General features: G+C 42.9%; 1 protein-coding gene across 4 annotated transcripts in view; it reads right to left on the bottom strand.

Annotated features, from left to right (window-relative positions):
* The window catches only part of ENTPD1 (ectonucleoside triphosphate diphosphohydrolase 1), a 104,461-nt gene that overhangs the window by 53,808 nt on the left and 34,983 nt on the right, over window positions 1-15,670 (bottom strand). Inside the window, exon 1 of one of the 4 annotated variants that reach the window (XM_070780563.1) lies at window positions 2,274-7,495. The exons of the other annotated variants lie outside the window; for them this stretch is intronic. Within the exon in view, the coding sequence (XP_070636664.1) occupies window positions 2,274-2,325 (52 nt within the window). The 5' untranslated portion in view covers window positions 2,326-7,495. Of the gene's footprint in view, window positions 1-2,273; window positions 7,496-15,670 lie in introns of those variants that run through there. 4 annotated transcript variants of the gene reach the window in all.

Below are 15,670 nucleotides of genomic sequence, written 5' to 3'. Positions count from 1 at the left end.
AAACAATTTCAAGAAACATTTTTACCAAAAATATCTTAATGATGAAGTGTTATATTGCTTTGAATTTTCCCACTATCCTAAGGAACTCAAGACTGCCCCTGCCCTCTTATTCCCTTCCTGTCACAGGACGAATGAGAAACCTTCTCTGTTTGAGCTAAAAGCCAGGTAGAAATGTCAATTCTTCAGTTAACAGAGACAAAACTGAAGGAAACCCAAGCTTTGACAAAACAGGCTGATTTCAAGCCAATTAGCTACGTCAGAGGCAAAAAAGCTGATTCTTTTTAACTCTAATAGAAACAGTTATCATGACATCCAGAGCTGGCATCCTATTAAAGATTAAAATTACGTAATTTGTCCTTAGTCAAAATTCTGCAATACAGAGAAATCCCAGCTTCTCTACTTTATGATACCAAGATGTTTTATCTTAAAATTTCACTCTATTAATTAAGAAAGATTTGGGGTGTTGGCAGATGTGGTGGATTTTAGGCAAAAAAAAAAAAAAACCCAGAAGTTTTGCTCTGCAGATTCAGTGTGATGCATTAGATTCAAATTGTTTCCAATTTCTGATGGGTTACATCCAGACCAAGCTTGGCTTGTCGTATAGAGAACAAAACAGCCAATACAGACAAGCACTGGAGAGTAAACATCAGTGGAGTGCTGTGGTCCCTTCCTGTGTTTACACAGCGCAGTGATGGGACAATCACTGAAGCTCAGGGGACTGGTCCTAATCTGACTTTGCCATTTCTCCAGCTCCTAGAGTCTCTGCCCCCTCTCTGCCATCTTCCTTCCTCTCCATCAGGGAGTTCTTGGTGACACATACTTAGATTGTTCTCACATTCAGGGGCTTTAAGATCCTTTCTCAGCTGCTTCCTTCCAGGTCCCTTAGACTCAACCTCTTCTATGGCAACACCCATCCCTCTGTTCCAATCACCACCACTTCTCTATAATAGCCCTTTCTGGTATCTCCCTAATTCTTTTTCCTATCAGAATCCATCCTTCATGCACCTGCAGAATTCCTCCATAATTGATATTCCCAGGGCTCTTCCTGATTAAGAATGAAGGTAGTTTCCTTCTGATTGCCAGATGAAAGCCTCACTGTCTACCTAGCCCTCTCAGCCCTTTAGAAATTTAAGCGCTTCTCATCTCACCATTCCAATAAGCAGATGTGTGTGTCCGAGATCATACTGCCTGACATTACGACCACTAGACTGTATGCTCCCTAAGTGCCACGACTTTTTTCTGGTTTGTTCATTGCTATAGTCCTAGTTGAATGAATCAATGAATTTTGGATGCTGATATTTTTCAACATGAGATTTCCTTCAGCTGGAATTCTATTCCCCTCTTTCTCCACCAAATCTTTTTCCTTGTCACATTCAAACTCAAGCTCAATAGGAGGCTATGCTTCCCTCCATATGCTTCAAAGCTCAATGGTTCCTGTACTCCTCTCTTCATGTGCTTACCTCTAGATATTTAACGGATTGGCCTATTTTGGTTTGGGAGTTCTGTAGTTGTTATTTCATTCATTGTTCTATTAGTCAGTCAACAATTATTTATTCAATGCTTTACACTATTCACTAGTCCTGCCTGAGGCTAGAGTTACAGCAGTGAACAAAACAAATGTTTCCATTTCATGGTGCTTATATTCTAGTTTGAAAAAATAAAACAAGTAAAGTTTATACTATGTTAATAATTATAAGCACTAAGAAATGAGAAAAGGCAGGTAAAGAGGCAGAGACGGTGATATTAAAAGTGATAGGGACAAAGAGACAGCAAGCACACCACTTGGCCAAGAGCATTTAAGGTAACTGGAATTGCATGTACAAAGGCTCAGGGGTGGAACAGTACCTGGGCATGAGGCCAGTGTGGCTGGAAGAGTAATGAAGGGGAAAAGAGTAAGAGAGGGTCAGGGGTGGGGTCACTGGGTGCCTTGCTCATAGGGCTTTGCAGGTTCTGGTGAGGGTTTGGTCTTACTCTAAGTGATCTGACTTCTTTCTAATCATTGGTATAATTTATATTCAACACCACGGTAAATCAGGGACCACCAGGGACCTTTGAAGACGCCAAAGAAGGAGGGTGTGGTCTTTTAGGTGGCAGATCTCTGCCTCTTGTAGTGAGGTGCTGAGGCACCCCAGTGAAGTCAGCTCATAGGACAACCACTCAGTCAAGTTTGGATAGAGCCTGGCTCTGCTAGAATAGAGCCTATGCTAAGACCAGGGCTGGGAAGACACTTCCAGGAGGAGTAAGAACCATATCATGATAGATCTTCTCTATACCTTCTGTTCTCGTTGGTAGCTCAGAGCTGCTAAATCTTCGCTGAGAGTACATCCTTATGAGGGGCCTCCAAACCAAAAGTCACCTGGATCCATCACCCCAAAGCCAAACTCCACAGACTTCTGAGGGGTGGCTCAACCTGGAGCAGAGTCCAGATAACCTCACCTTTGCTCAGTCTCTAATCCTCCAATTCCCTGCATGCAAGATGATTCATAATAGTACAGACTTCATAGGGTTGCTAGGTAAGAGTCAATGAGCTAACAATACATAACAACCTACAAAAGAGCCCTCACGGTATTCCAGATTATGTTCTCAGCACTCTACACACAGCAACTCATTTAACCTTCACAACACTCCTTCCAGGTACTATTATCATCATCTGTATCAGCTTCCTATGGCTGCCACAACAAGTTACCACCAACGTGGGTGACTGACAATAATAGAATTTTATTCTCTCACAATTCCAGAGGCTAAAAGTCCAGAATTAAGGTGTCAATGGGGCCAAAGGCGCTGGAGAGATTCTTTTCTTGCCTTGCCTAGCCTCTGGCGGCTCCTGGCATTCCCTGGCTATGGCTACATCATCCACTGTCCGCCTCTGTCTGCACATGACCTTTTCCCCGGTCTCTGTGCGCAGTAGATCTTCCTCTCCTTTCTCTCTCTTATCTACCAGTGATTAGATTTAGGCCCCATACTAAAACCAGAATGACCTCAAGATCCTTAACTACATCTACAAAGACTTCATTTCCAAATAAGATTGAAGTCTCAGGAACTATTATTATCCTCGTTGCTCTCTCTTTACAGGTGAGGAAACTGAGTAATAGGTTAAGTAGATTGCCCAAAATTACACTGATATAAATGTAGGGACTAGGAATTAAAGTTAGGCATTCTGGGTCCAGAAATCAAGCTTTTAGCCACCACTCTACTCAGATGGTAAAGGGTCTGCCTACAATGTGGGAGACCCAGGTTCGACCCCTGGGTCGGGAAGATACCCTGGCACAGGAAATGGCAACCCACTCCAGTACTCTTGCCTGGAAAATCCCATGGACTGAGGAGCCTGGTAGGCTACAGTCCATGGGGTCGCAAAGAGTCGGACACAACTGAGTGACTTCACTATTACTTTCACTACCCTATACCATGGGGCTTCTTTAGTGGCTCTGCAGAAGCCTGCAGAGAATTTGCCTGCAATGTAGGAGATGTGGGTTCGATCCCTGGGTCAGGAAGATTGCCTGGAGGAGGGCACGGCAAACCCACTCCAGTACTCTTGCCTGGGAAATCCCATGGACTGAGGAGCCTGGTAGGCTACAGTCCATGGGGTAGCAAAGAGTCAGACACAACTGAGTGACTTCACTTTCACTTTCACTACCCTATACCACGGGGCTTCTTCAGTGGCTCTGCAGAATTCGCCTGCAATGCAGGAGATGCGGGTTCGATCCCTGGCTCAGGAAGATTGCCTGGAGGAGGGCACGGCAACCCACTCCAGTATTCTTGCCTGGGAAATCCCATGAACAGAGGAGTCTGGCAGGCTGTAGTCCATAAGGTCACAAAGAGCTGGACACGACTGAAGCGACTGAGCACACACAAGTTACCCTAAACTATAGGACTGTGCCTGCTGTGAAGTACAAATGCTGAATGTGGGAGCCAATCTCATTATCCAGAAGGGAACGAACCGTGACTGACTTTGAGGAGTTGGCTGAAGGGGTTGTCTGGACATCAGACAATGTCACACTTTTTCAAATATAGAGTCTTTTGGTCCCTGATGGTCAGAAGCTAGCAGCTAAGAGACAGAGGCTGGGATTATGGTTCCCAGGGAGGTTAAGGGACTTGCTCAAAGTCACACAGCTGGTAAGTGGCAGAACAGTGACTGGATCCAAGTCTCCCAACTCCACTCCACTGCCTCAACTATTGTCCTGCATGAGACGCATAGAAGTTACTCAGCTTCATTCTTTCTTGGCTGAAACAACACAAAAGAACCCAAAGTTCTGTTCAAATAGATCTTAAATTTCACCCCCACCCCATATTTTCCCATCTGATAAATTCAGAGTCAGTTTGAAGATAAAGCAGTTTAATTTGGTGAGGTTTTTTTCCTGCCTATTTTTAAGTCAAAGAAGTCAGTATAATGTCAGTAGACAAATGCTAAAAATGCACTTCAAGGCCTCAATGATGGTCAATTAGTTAAAGGGTAAAAAGTAAAGGAGAGGAGGGGAAATCATATAGACACAGAGAATATGAGTGGAAGGGAGACAGGGGTGGGAACAGAAAGAGAGGTAGACAGAGACAGGTTAATAAATACCCAAGTCCTGTTCCACAGATCTCTTGAACCACAGACTTCAGAGAAAGTTATATGTGCCTAGTCGCTCAGTCGTGCCTGACTCTTTGCAACCCCACGGATTATAGCCTGCTAGGCTCCTCTGTTCATGGGGATTCTCTAGACAAGAATACTCGAGTAGGTTGCCATGCCCTCCTCCAGGGCATCTTCCCAATCCAGGGAATCAATCCAGGTCTCCCACATGGCAGGTGGATTCTTTACCATCTGAGCCACCAGGGAAGCCCTCAGAGAAAGTTACTTGACTTGTTTATAATCCTTTGTTTCTGCTCTTTGAAATGTTACTTAGCTGGTTAGTCTCAGTTCACAGTACTTTAGTTAGAAAAAGAATGCATTTATCCTAACAAAGTAGCCTGGTTAATCCTGAGTGGTCCCTGAAGAGGCTCAGTTTTGGATGAGAAGAGCCCATTGAGTGACCTTGGGCAGTGGAACCGGGGTGGGGAACAGAATAAGCTCTTCCTGCTAGTCAGACTCTGCCAACCTCAAGCTCATCACCAACCGTTCTTGCTGTGGGCTGTGCTCTTCTCAGATTGGTACCAGCAAGAAACTGATTGACTTTGCACTGGTGTGCCTGACTCTAAACATGTTAATAACTGCAAAAATCAAAGAATAGCAGAGGATCTGCGTATGGGAAATAAGGAAGCAAAGGAATCCCCTTCCCTTTCTCCTTCTCACTTCCTCCCACCATACCAGCTACCTCCTCACCCACCCCCTTCTGGCCTTTCCTGAATTCTTTTGCCCATAGATTGCATGGAGAACAATAGATCTTTGTGGACGTCGTGGATTTCCATATTCAAGTACAGAGTTGTTTCCGGCTGAGTGATATCATTGAGATAACAGACAGGAATTCCCTGTGACCCAGCCAACAAGGATAATAACCTCATGTATTGATGGTCTCTGCAATAAACACACTGCTTCCACTAAACAAATCCTCTCCCATATCTGAAATTGAAGAATTGTGCCCTGGGGATTCTGTCCTTTCTCAAAGCAGCTGCATTTGTCAACAAGCCTTGGTTATGTGTTGCTGGTGAGAAAGACAGAAAATCTGTGCTGGCCATACATCACCAGTGTGGTGGTCAAAGTGGGGATGGGGTGAACCGACTCACCCAGGTAGCCCAGCCTCACAGCCCACCCCTCCATCCCCCCAACCTCTGTCTTCTACATCTCATTTGTAAATTATCTTATTTCTACCTCCTCATTTTTTCACTTATGAAGTACAAAAGTCAGAAGCAACATAAAAATATTTCTGCAACAAAATATGCCATAAACAAAATAAAAATGACAAACTGAGGGAAATGTTTGTAACAACTATGAAATAGTTGGTTTCCTTAATGTATGAAGCCATTAACAATAGATAAGACAATGATCAAGACAACCCCTCAGAATTACCACAAGTCAGTACAGAAAAATAAACAATCCAATCAAAAAGTGGAGAAAAGACCTAAACAGACATTTTTCCAAAGAAGACATACAGATGACTAACACATGAAAAGGTGCTCAACATCGCTCATTATTAGAGAAATGCAAATCAAAACTACAATGAGATATCACCTCACACCAGTCAGAATGCCCATTATCCAAAAGTCTACAAACAATAAATGCTGAAGAGGGTGTGGAGAAAAAGGAGCCCTCTTGCATTGTTGGTGGGAATGTAAATTGATTCAGTCATTATGGAAGACGGTATGGAGATTTCTTAAAAAACTAGGAATAAAACCACCATATGACCCAGCAATCCCATTCCTAGGCATATACCCTGAGGAAACCAAAATTGAAATAGACACATGTACTCCAATGTTCATTGCAGCACTATTTACAATAGCTAAAACATGGAAGCAACCTAGATGTCCATCAACAGATGAATGGATAAAGAAGCTGTGGAATTTATAAACAGTGGAATATTACTCAGCCATAAAAGAACACATTTGAGTCAGTTTTAATGAGGTGGATGAACCTAGAACCTATTTATACAGATTGAAGTAAGTCAGAAAGAGAAAGATAAATATCACGCTGCTGCTACTGCTAAGTCGCTTCAGTCGTGTCCGACTCTGTGCGACCCCATGGACTGCAGCCTGCCAGGCTTCTCTGTCCATGGGATTCTCCAGGCAAGAACACTGGAGTGGGTTGCCATTTCCTTCTCCAGGAAATATAAATATCATATACTAACGCATATAAGCTGAGCGCTGACAAATTGATGCTTTTGAACTGTGGTGTTGGAGAAGACTCTTGAGAGTCCCATGGACTGCAAGGAGATCCAACCGGTCCATCCTAAAGGAGATCAGTCCTGAGTGTTCATTGGAAGGACTGATGTTGAAGCTGAAACTCCAATACTTTGGCCACCTGATTCGAAGAGCTGACGCACTTGAAAAAACCCTGATGCTGGGAAAGACTGAAGGTGGGAGGAGAAGGGGACGACAGAGGATGAGATGGTTGGATGGCATCACCAACTCAACGGACATTGGGTAAACTCTGGGAGTTGGTGATGGACAGGGAAGCCTGGCATGCTGCAGTCCATGGGGTCGCAAAGAGTCAGACACGATTGAGTGATTGAACTGAACTGAACACATATATATGGAATCTAGAAAGATGGTACCAAAGAATTTAACAGACATAGAGAACAGACTTATGGACATGGAGAGAGGGGAGGAGAGGGTGAGCTGTATGGAAGGAGTAACGTGGAAACTTCCATTACCATATGTAAAATAGATAGCTAATGGGAATTTGCTGTATGGCTCAGGAAACTCAAACAGAGGCTCTGTATCAACCTAGAAGGGTGGATGGGGAGGGAGATGGGAGGGAGGTTCGAGCGGAAGGGGACATATGTATACCTATGGCTGATTCATGTTGAGGTTTGACAGAATACAACAAAATTCTGTAAAGCAATTATCCTTCAATTAAAAAATAAATAAATTAAAAAAATAAAAAAGGGCAAAGAACATAAATAATTTAAAGAAAAAGAAATACTGTCAACATATTAGAAGCATTCTAATTACTTTATCTTAAAGAAATGTACTAAATGAAAAATGAGATACTATTTATTACTTATCAGAATAACAATGTTTTTTAAAAGTTTGATATTAACAAAGCTTTTTAATATATAATATTACATACTTATTAGAATGGCAAAAAAAATACAATGTTGGCAAGGATGCAGAGCCATTGGAAGTCTCATACACTGCTGCTGGGGATGCAAAATGGAACAGCCACTTTGGAAAGAATTTGGGAGTTTCTATTGAAGTTAAAACACACGTGTGTGTCTGCATGTGTGCGTGTGCGTGGGTGTGTATGCTGAGTCACTTTAGTTGTGTCTGACTCTGCGTGACCCCATGGAATGTAGCCCACCAAGCTCCTCTGTCCAGGGGATTCTCCAGGCAAGAATACAGGAATGGGTTGCCATGCCGTCCTCGAGGGGATCTTCCTGACCCAGGGATCGAACCCACGTCTCTTACGTCTCCTGCATTAGCAGGTAGGTTCTTTACCACTAGCGCCACCTGAGAAGCCCCTTGTTAAAATATACACTTATCATATAACTAGGCAGTCCTACTCTTAGGTATTTACCCAAAAAGAGTGAAGATGTGTCTACACAAAAACCTGTACCTGATTATTTATAACAGTTTTATTCATCACCCCAAACTCGAAACAACCCAAGTGTGCATCAGCTAGTGAAAGCACACAAACTGTAATACAACAGAATACTATTCAGCAACGAACAGGGTATAAACTGTTCATGAGTGCAGCCACATGGATGGGTCACAAAAGCATTATGCTAAGTGAGAGGAGCCAGACTCGAAAGACTACATATGATTTCACTTATACGATATTCTGGAAGAGGCAAAACGAAGGACAGCAATCAGATTAGCAGGCAGAGGTTCAGGGACAGAGGACTGACCGAAAAGTCCACGAGGGAACTTTCAGCAATGATGGACGAACTCTGCATCTGGATCATGGTGGTAATTACAAAACTACATACGTTTGTTCGATTCTCTTTCCTCTCCCCTTTCCCTCTCTTTCTTCCTTGTTTATTCTCTAGTAATTAAAAATTCTTAGGAAAAATTCCTGAAAACCTAAAGGTTCTGAGTTGAAGAGAAGAATTTACAGAGGGTTTCCAGTTGGATTAAAGTGATAAAGATGCTAGGAGCCTGGAAAGTGGGCATCGGGTAAATGGGAGGAGATGTGTCGAAGATCTGATGTCACCTTTGCTGATTCTCTGCCCTCTCTACCATCCTGCCAGCCACTCACTAATGTAACTAGTCCAAGCAGCCATCTCTGGGTCCCCACTCACTCAGTCTTCCCAGATCAATGTCATCTCTTTTGTCGTCTTTACAGAAAAATTGTCAGATCTCATTTCACCAGGCTTTGGGTGGATTAAAAACTTTATTCTGAGGGCAATTTGGCATCTCTTTTCCGGCATCTCTTCCCGGGTAGCCCAATGGTAAAGAATCTGCCTGCCAATGCAGGAGACATAGGAGATACGGGTTCAGTCCCTGACATCGGGAAGATCCCCTGGAGTAGGAAATGGCAAACCACTCCAGTATTCTTGCCTAGAAAATTCCATGGGCAGAGGAGCCTGGCGGTCTACAATCCATGGGGGTCACAAAGAGTCAGCCACAACTGAGTATGCACATGCTCAGGCATATCTGCTGTTACGTATTAATACAAAAGGGAACAGCTCTCTGGATAAGGCATGATCAAGCTTCTAAATATCCATGGTAACTCTGTCACAGATCATCTGGTATCTAAGCAACTCTTTTCAACCATCAACACAGAGTACCTGCACTTCAGATGGTAATGTGAGAACTCAATCCTAAATTGACTAATATGTAGTTCCTGTCAAGGAAGTGACAGATAACAACTTATTTGGGAGGGGTAATCTGAGAGTACCCTAGATTATTCAAAGCATATTTCCTGTACTCATTTAGTGAGGTGGAAGGCAGGAGTTAGAGAAAGGTTCCTGGGCCTTGGAGAAAGGCGTGTCCTCCTTAGAGCAAAACTAATAAGATAAACCCATAACAGATGAAAACAGCTCCTACCAAAACCACCCACACTTTAAAAAATGTATGTTCAGTCCTGTGACTTGACTATTTCCTCAAATCCAGAATGCAACTAAGAAAGTGGCATCCTACTCACTTTTGTATCCTGGATGAAGAAAGATGTGAGAATATGGTGAGGCAGGGCCATCTGCATGCAGTGAAAAGGCAACTGAAAGAACCGGTCAGTGCAGGGTCCCTCCAGCGCAGTCTGGGAGGAGACGACGTCTTGGGTCATGGTCACTTCCCTGAAAGTTCTTTCTCCATAGTGACGAAGGATAATTCCTCTAAGTTAATCAAACTAACCCCCCACTATGATTTCATGTTCACCAAGTTTTCTTGCCATGATTTTTCTACAAGGTAAAAAAATATGAGCTGATCATTGTTAAACAATAGTGGTATTATGCCATAAACTACTCAGTCCTAAAGGAAATCAACCCTGAATGTTCACTGGAAGGACAGATGCTGAAGCAGAAACTCTAATACTTTGGCCACCTGATGTGAAGAGCTGACTCACTGAAAAAGACTCTGATGCTGGAGAAGATTGAAGGCAAAAGGAGAAGGGGGTGGCAGAGAGTGAGACAGATAGCATCGCTGACTCAATGGACATGAATTTGAGCAAATTCTGGGAGTTAGTGGATGACAGAGGAGCCCAGTGTGCTGCAGTCCATGGGGTGGAACAGAGTTGGACACAACTTAGCCACTGAACTACAACAATGAGACACAGGCTTCCTGTAGAATATGGATGCAATGCGGAGACCACAGACCATGGATACAGCACCGTCTATGCACTTCTTGCTCACACCCAAGAGGTCTGTTTTCTTATTTGCTCAGATTCACAGAGGTAGGAGGGGTGCAGCCAAACAAGGAAGCAATTCTAGGGGCTCAAAACAGATAAGACAGATCCCATGTGCTTTCTCTTTTCCGGAATCATAATAATGTGCTGAATGGAGGGGAAAGTGTCTCTCACTCAGCAAAAGCTCAGGACACCACATAAGGATACCATACTAGGAACCATACATTATGGTCTTTGGAAATGATGGCTAAGATAGTTGAATTCTTTATAAAGATTCTTACAAACCCAAAGACTCTAGGGAATGCAAGAGTTGAAGAGGAAAATTTTACTCCATCTTCTGCTAAAGTCTTTGTTTCCTAGAAATGACCTCTGAGAATGCCACATTAGTAAGACCCATCTTTAGGCGGGAGATAGCTAAATTAGATAACAAAGACACCACTGGGCTGGCTTACCACTGTCTCTCAGGACTGGGTGGAGAAAGGCCACTTCCTTTCTTAGACCTTTACACAGCGCTGATACATTTATTCCACTTCTCTTGCCTTTAGTATCCCCAGTGAACTGATCCATGCCACACCAGTTCTAAAGATTTGACTTCTGACTTGTTTTTGTTTGTTGTTTGTTTGTTTGTTTTTGCCTCCTTGTACTCTGTGCATGCCAAACTCCACAACCCACTTATTCTTTGATTCACAACACCTGGCTTCTGTCCCACCATTCTATTAAAGCCACTCACACAAGTATCCAATGGATGTTTTTCCATTTCTTATAGAATTTGATAGTGTTAATTACACAAACTCTCCCTTTTCTTGGCTCCCGTGATACCAGACTCTTATTGTAGTCCTCCTATCTTTCTGACCCTTACTTTCCTGGCATCTTTTTCTCATCACACTCTTTCAACAGAGATGTGCCACAGTGTTCCATCTTGGAAACTTGGCTCATGTTCTTTCATACACATACAACCAGCTGAATGGTGATGGTTCCCCAAGCTTTATTGTGATGACCTCCTGATCTGTCTCTCCAGTCCAGGACTTTGTCTTGAGCTCCAAATCTGTAATTCTAGTCACTTACTGAACATACCTGCTTTAATGTTCGACAGCCAAAATCACCATGCCTAAAACTAAATTTCCCTCTTCTGCATGATCTGCTCCATGGACGTCACCATCATGCCCCCAGTCTCCCTAGACTCTCCCTTCTCCCTTCAATCAAACTTCAAGTTTTTATTGATTCTACCCACTAAATATCTCCCAAATCCTTTCTCTATTTCTTCCCCGACTTCTACAATAGCTTTGTAGAGGCCTTTCCACATCTAGGCTCTTCCTCTCCTAGCCATCCTCTACTTTGAAGCTAGCATTATCATCCTAAAATGCAAACCTAGTTATATGACAGCCACCAGTGTGATCTTCTTCAATGATTCCCATATGTCTCAAAATAAAAGTTAAACTCTTTAACCACAATTTAAAGGTCAAGTCCCCACACAATTATGTGTAGTTCAAAGTGTTAGTTTTTAAATTGGCCCTTCTTTTTCGTATGTTCATGTCTTTTGTATCTTCATAGCTTTTCCCTCCTGCCAAATGTCTTGCTTCTTTATTCTGCCTGAAGCACTCTTCTTTCCTCTCTTCTTTATCTTTTCCTAACTTATGAAGAAATTGGAGTTGAGGATAATTAGTGTACATGTCACCACTTCCAGGAAGTCTTCCTGAAAGTCTCTTAACCCTTCTCTAATGACAGATTAAATACCCTCCTCGGCGTCTGTCTGTGTCCGTCTCCTCTATGAGACTAACTCACTTTGAGAACACTACACGTTTTTAGATCTCCAGAAATCAGCAAAGGATCTGGTCTGTGTCAGTATTCCATATGTCAGTTGAATAAATGAATGGATAAGATTGATTTGAATTTCTAGTACACAGTGTTTTTCCTCAAGAAAAGGGGAGATTTATTTGATCTCTCCAAATGTGTTTTAACTTCTCAACTCTATGGTTCTGACTATTTTTAGTGAGCTGCCAGGCAACTCAACTTCAGTTTGTATGTATTGTAGGAAGCAAGAGGACAGATGTTTGGGCAGTAAGTCCCAAATCTGGATCCCAGAGCTTAGTCATAAACTCCATGGAATATTCTCTCGCTGAATTACCAAGAATAATAGATTCAAATGATTTGTTTGTAGTAGAAAGAACTACACATTTAGTTTGTCCTTTCTAAGCTAGCATGGTTAACTACATTGTCCCTGAGAGTGAGTCAGTCTGAGTAAAGAAAAGTATTTTACGATTACCTAATGGTTACGATTAGGTAACAATCCATCTATTTCCTTGTTTTTGATTATATAATCATCCTACAGGATGGACTCTCAGTTCTGCCTCTTAACTAGCTCTGTGACTTGGGCAACTTCCTTGACCTTTCTAAGTCTTCATTTTCTAGACTAAAAATTTTAAAACATCTATCACTTAATTTGGGAAGCTGATGTGAAGATGTAGTGAGCTCTGTATGAAAAAAATGATTTGAGTGATCCCAACCAGCCCCATGGGCTCAGTTACTACTATCCATATGTGGGAAATAGTCCAGACACACGGATTCTTAATATTTCAACTGTCTCCTTGACACTCAGGTACCTCAAATCTATTCTGCCCAAATGGAATCCATGCTTTCCCCTTCCCTGTTCCTCACCCAGCTTTCCATAGCCCTCGGTGAGCATCTCTACCACTCATCCAGTTGTGAACCAAGAGTAATGGCATCATCCTCCACTCCCTCCTCATCCTTGCCCACATCCAAAGAGCTGCCCATTCAGCAAATGTAACTGAGAGTTGTGTCGAGTCCTGGGATTCGACCGCCCAAAGATTCTGATGCCCTCTCCCCCCCCACCACTCTGCCACCTTCTTACTTCAACCACCACCTCCTCCCATGGCAGGTTGGCCGCCCTGCATACACTCCTGCCTCTCAACAACTTGTTTTCCACACTGCAACCAGGGTGAACTTTTCAAAGTCTCTATAGGATCACAAAACCCATTAGTTACTTAAGACCCTTCATAGCTTCCCTTTACTTTAAGACCACAATCCTTCATGTATCTCATAGGTTCTGCCCCTCCCCAGGTTCCAGCCTCTCTTATCTCCTCTCTTCCCTCACTCTGCCTCCTTTCAGCTCTCACTTCACCTTTCTTCCCCTGCGACAGGCTCCTAGCACAATTTTTTAACTCTGCTTGGAACATTCTCTTCCCACTCTCTCTAGAGTGCAGGTGAAAGTCACCTCCTCAAGGATGCCTCAGAAACCCCGTCCATGAACGCCACACCAACTGGCACTCCTCACAGCACTCTAGATGTTTTCTTCACATCGCTTAAGGCTGTTGTAATTAATTAGCTGGGCTTCCCAGGTGGCTCAGTGGTAAAGAATCCATCTGCCAATACAAGAGATGTGGGTTCAATCCCTGGGTCTGGAAGATCCCCTGGAGGAAGGCATGGCAACCCACTCCAGTTTTCTTGCCTGGGAAATCTCATGGACAGAGGAGCCAGGCAGGCTACAGTCCATAGGGTCACAAAAGAGTCAAAAACAACTTAGCGACTAAACAAAAATCAATCAATCCATTAGCTACATGCTGAAATCTTCTACCTTGTCTGCTGCTGCTAAGTCGATTCAGTCGTGTCCGACTCTGTGAGACTCCATAGATGGCAGCCCACCAGGCTCCGCAGTCCCTGGGATTCTCCAGGCAAGAACACTGGAGTGGGTTGCCATTTCCTTCTCCAATGCAGGAAAGTGAAAAGTGAAAGTGAAGTCGCTCAGTCGTGTCCGACCCTCAGCGACCCCATGGACTGCAGCCCACTAGGCTCCTCCTTCCATGGGATTTTCCAGGCAAGAGTACTGGAGTGGGGTGCCATTGCCTTCTCAGTAATTCTCAATTCTAGCTGCACATTAAAGTCACTGGAGAACTTTGTGAAAATACCAACCCCCGAATCCCATCCCAGACTAATTAAATCAGAATCATCAAGGTGGAGCCTGGGCATTGCTATTTTTTAATGGCTCCCTGGTGCATCTAATATGCAGGCAAGGTTGGGAACCATTGCTTCAGAGAGCAAGGACCAGGTCTGCGTATCCACAACTTTATCCCTAGAGCCAAGCACACGGCAGTGTCTGCACACAGTAGGCACTCAATAAATGGTAAATGTAGCTATGATTATTATTATTGTTGTTATGGCCAATATGGTTATGATTAAGATTATAACTCTTTTCACATTTTTGGCATCTGTGATCATTTACCACAAAATCCCAATTACGTATTAATAGCAGCAAAATCATGCTTTTAAAATTCAGCAAATTTCTATTTTCCTGTCAACACAGAGCGTCAATTAAGAACTGACTAGACTTACTTGACAAAATATTTTCACAACAAGCTATGTCTCCAAGGTGAAACAAAATGCAGCATATTAAAAAAATTCATAGCTTAAAATTCTTTTCGATGTATGTATATACATTAGCAATTATAGTCACTTGAATAGGAACTTTCTAGTTTTGTAATGACAAGAGTTAACTGGATTGCCCACTGCTTTGTCATTCTGATTCTTTTTGTTTTACTCTTCTCTGTTAGCAGCTTTTCTCTCCTGCCACATGACCTTTTTTTATTAAGCAAATGTCAAACCCACTCACCACCCTGACTCAATGGCAGTTGAAGTTTCTTCTGCTTGCAGTTTTCCTATTAAGTCCTGTGTCAGAGGGCAAACTCTGTATAACTAACTCCTTTAGAGAACCTTCTAAGGATATAGTTTCTATAGTCCTATAGCCCAGGCCTCAGTCATCAACCTGCTCAGAATCACCAGAAAGGTTTGTTAAAGGAAAACCACTGGACCCCACCCTCAGAGTTTCTGATTCAGTATGTCTGCAGTGAGACCAGAGAATGTGTAGCTCTAACAAGTTTCCAGGTAATGCTGGTCCCGGGGCCACACTTTGAAAATCACTGCTACCTCCCACGTAATGGCTGATATTTTCTTAAAATAGAGAGAGAAGCTGTGAAGGCTTTTAGGGGTAACAGTGGGTAAAGACTGTATCCAATGTATTCTTTATAAATATAAAGAAAAAAATATGTACAACCATGGGTCTTTCTCCCATGATTTCAGAGGGATTTTCTCTGTGCTATTTTGCAAACAACTCAACATATACCAGGCATACACTTCTCTTTTTAGAAGAGATTGTGAAGATATGTAGGGGCAGCATGCCTACAGTTTCTTCCTCACAGGGAAATTAGGAAACACCTCCAGGCTCCTTTTTAAAGGCAGCCCTGG

This window comes from Bos indicus, chromosome 26 (genome assembly GCF_029378745.1).
Source record: "Bos indicus isolate NIAB-ARS_2022 breed Sahiwal x Tharparkar chromosome 26, NIAB-ARS_B.indTharparkar_mat_pri_1.0, whole genome shotgun sequence".
In the NCBI taxonomy this organism is placed as follows: domain Eukaryota; kingdom Metazoa; phylum Chordata; class Mammalia; order Artiodactyla; family Bovidae; genus Bos; species Bos indicus.
Note: the sequence above shows the minus strand (reverse complement) of the source record. Positions and strands in the feature narration are given on the sequence as shown.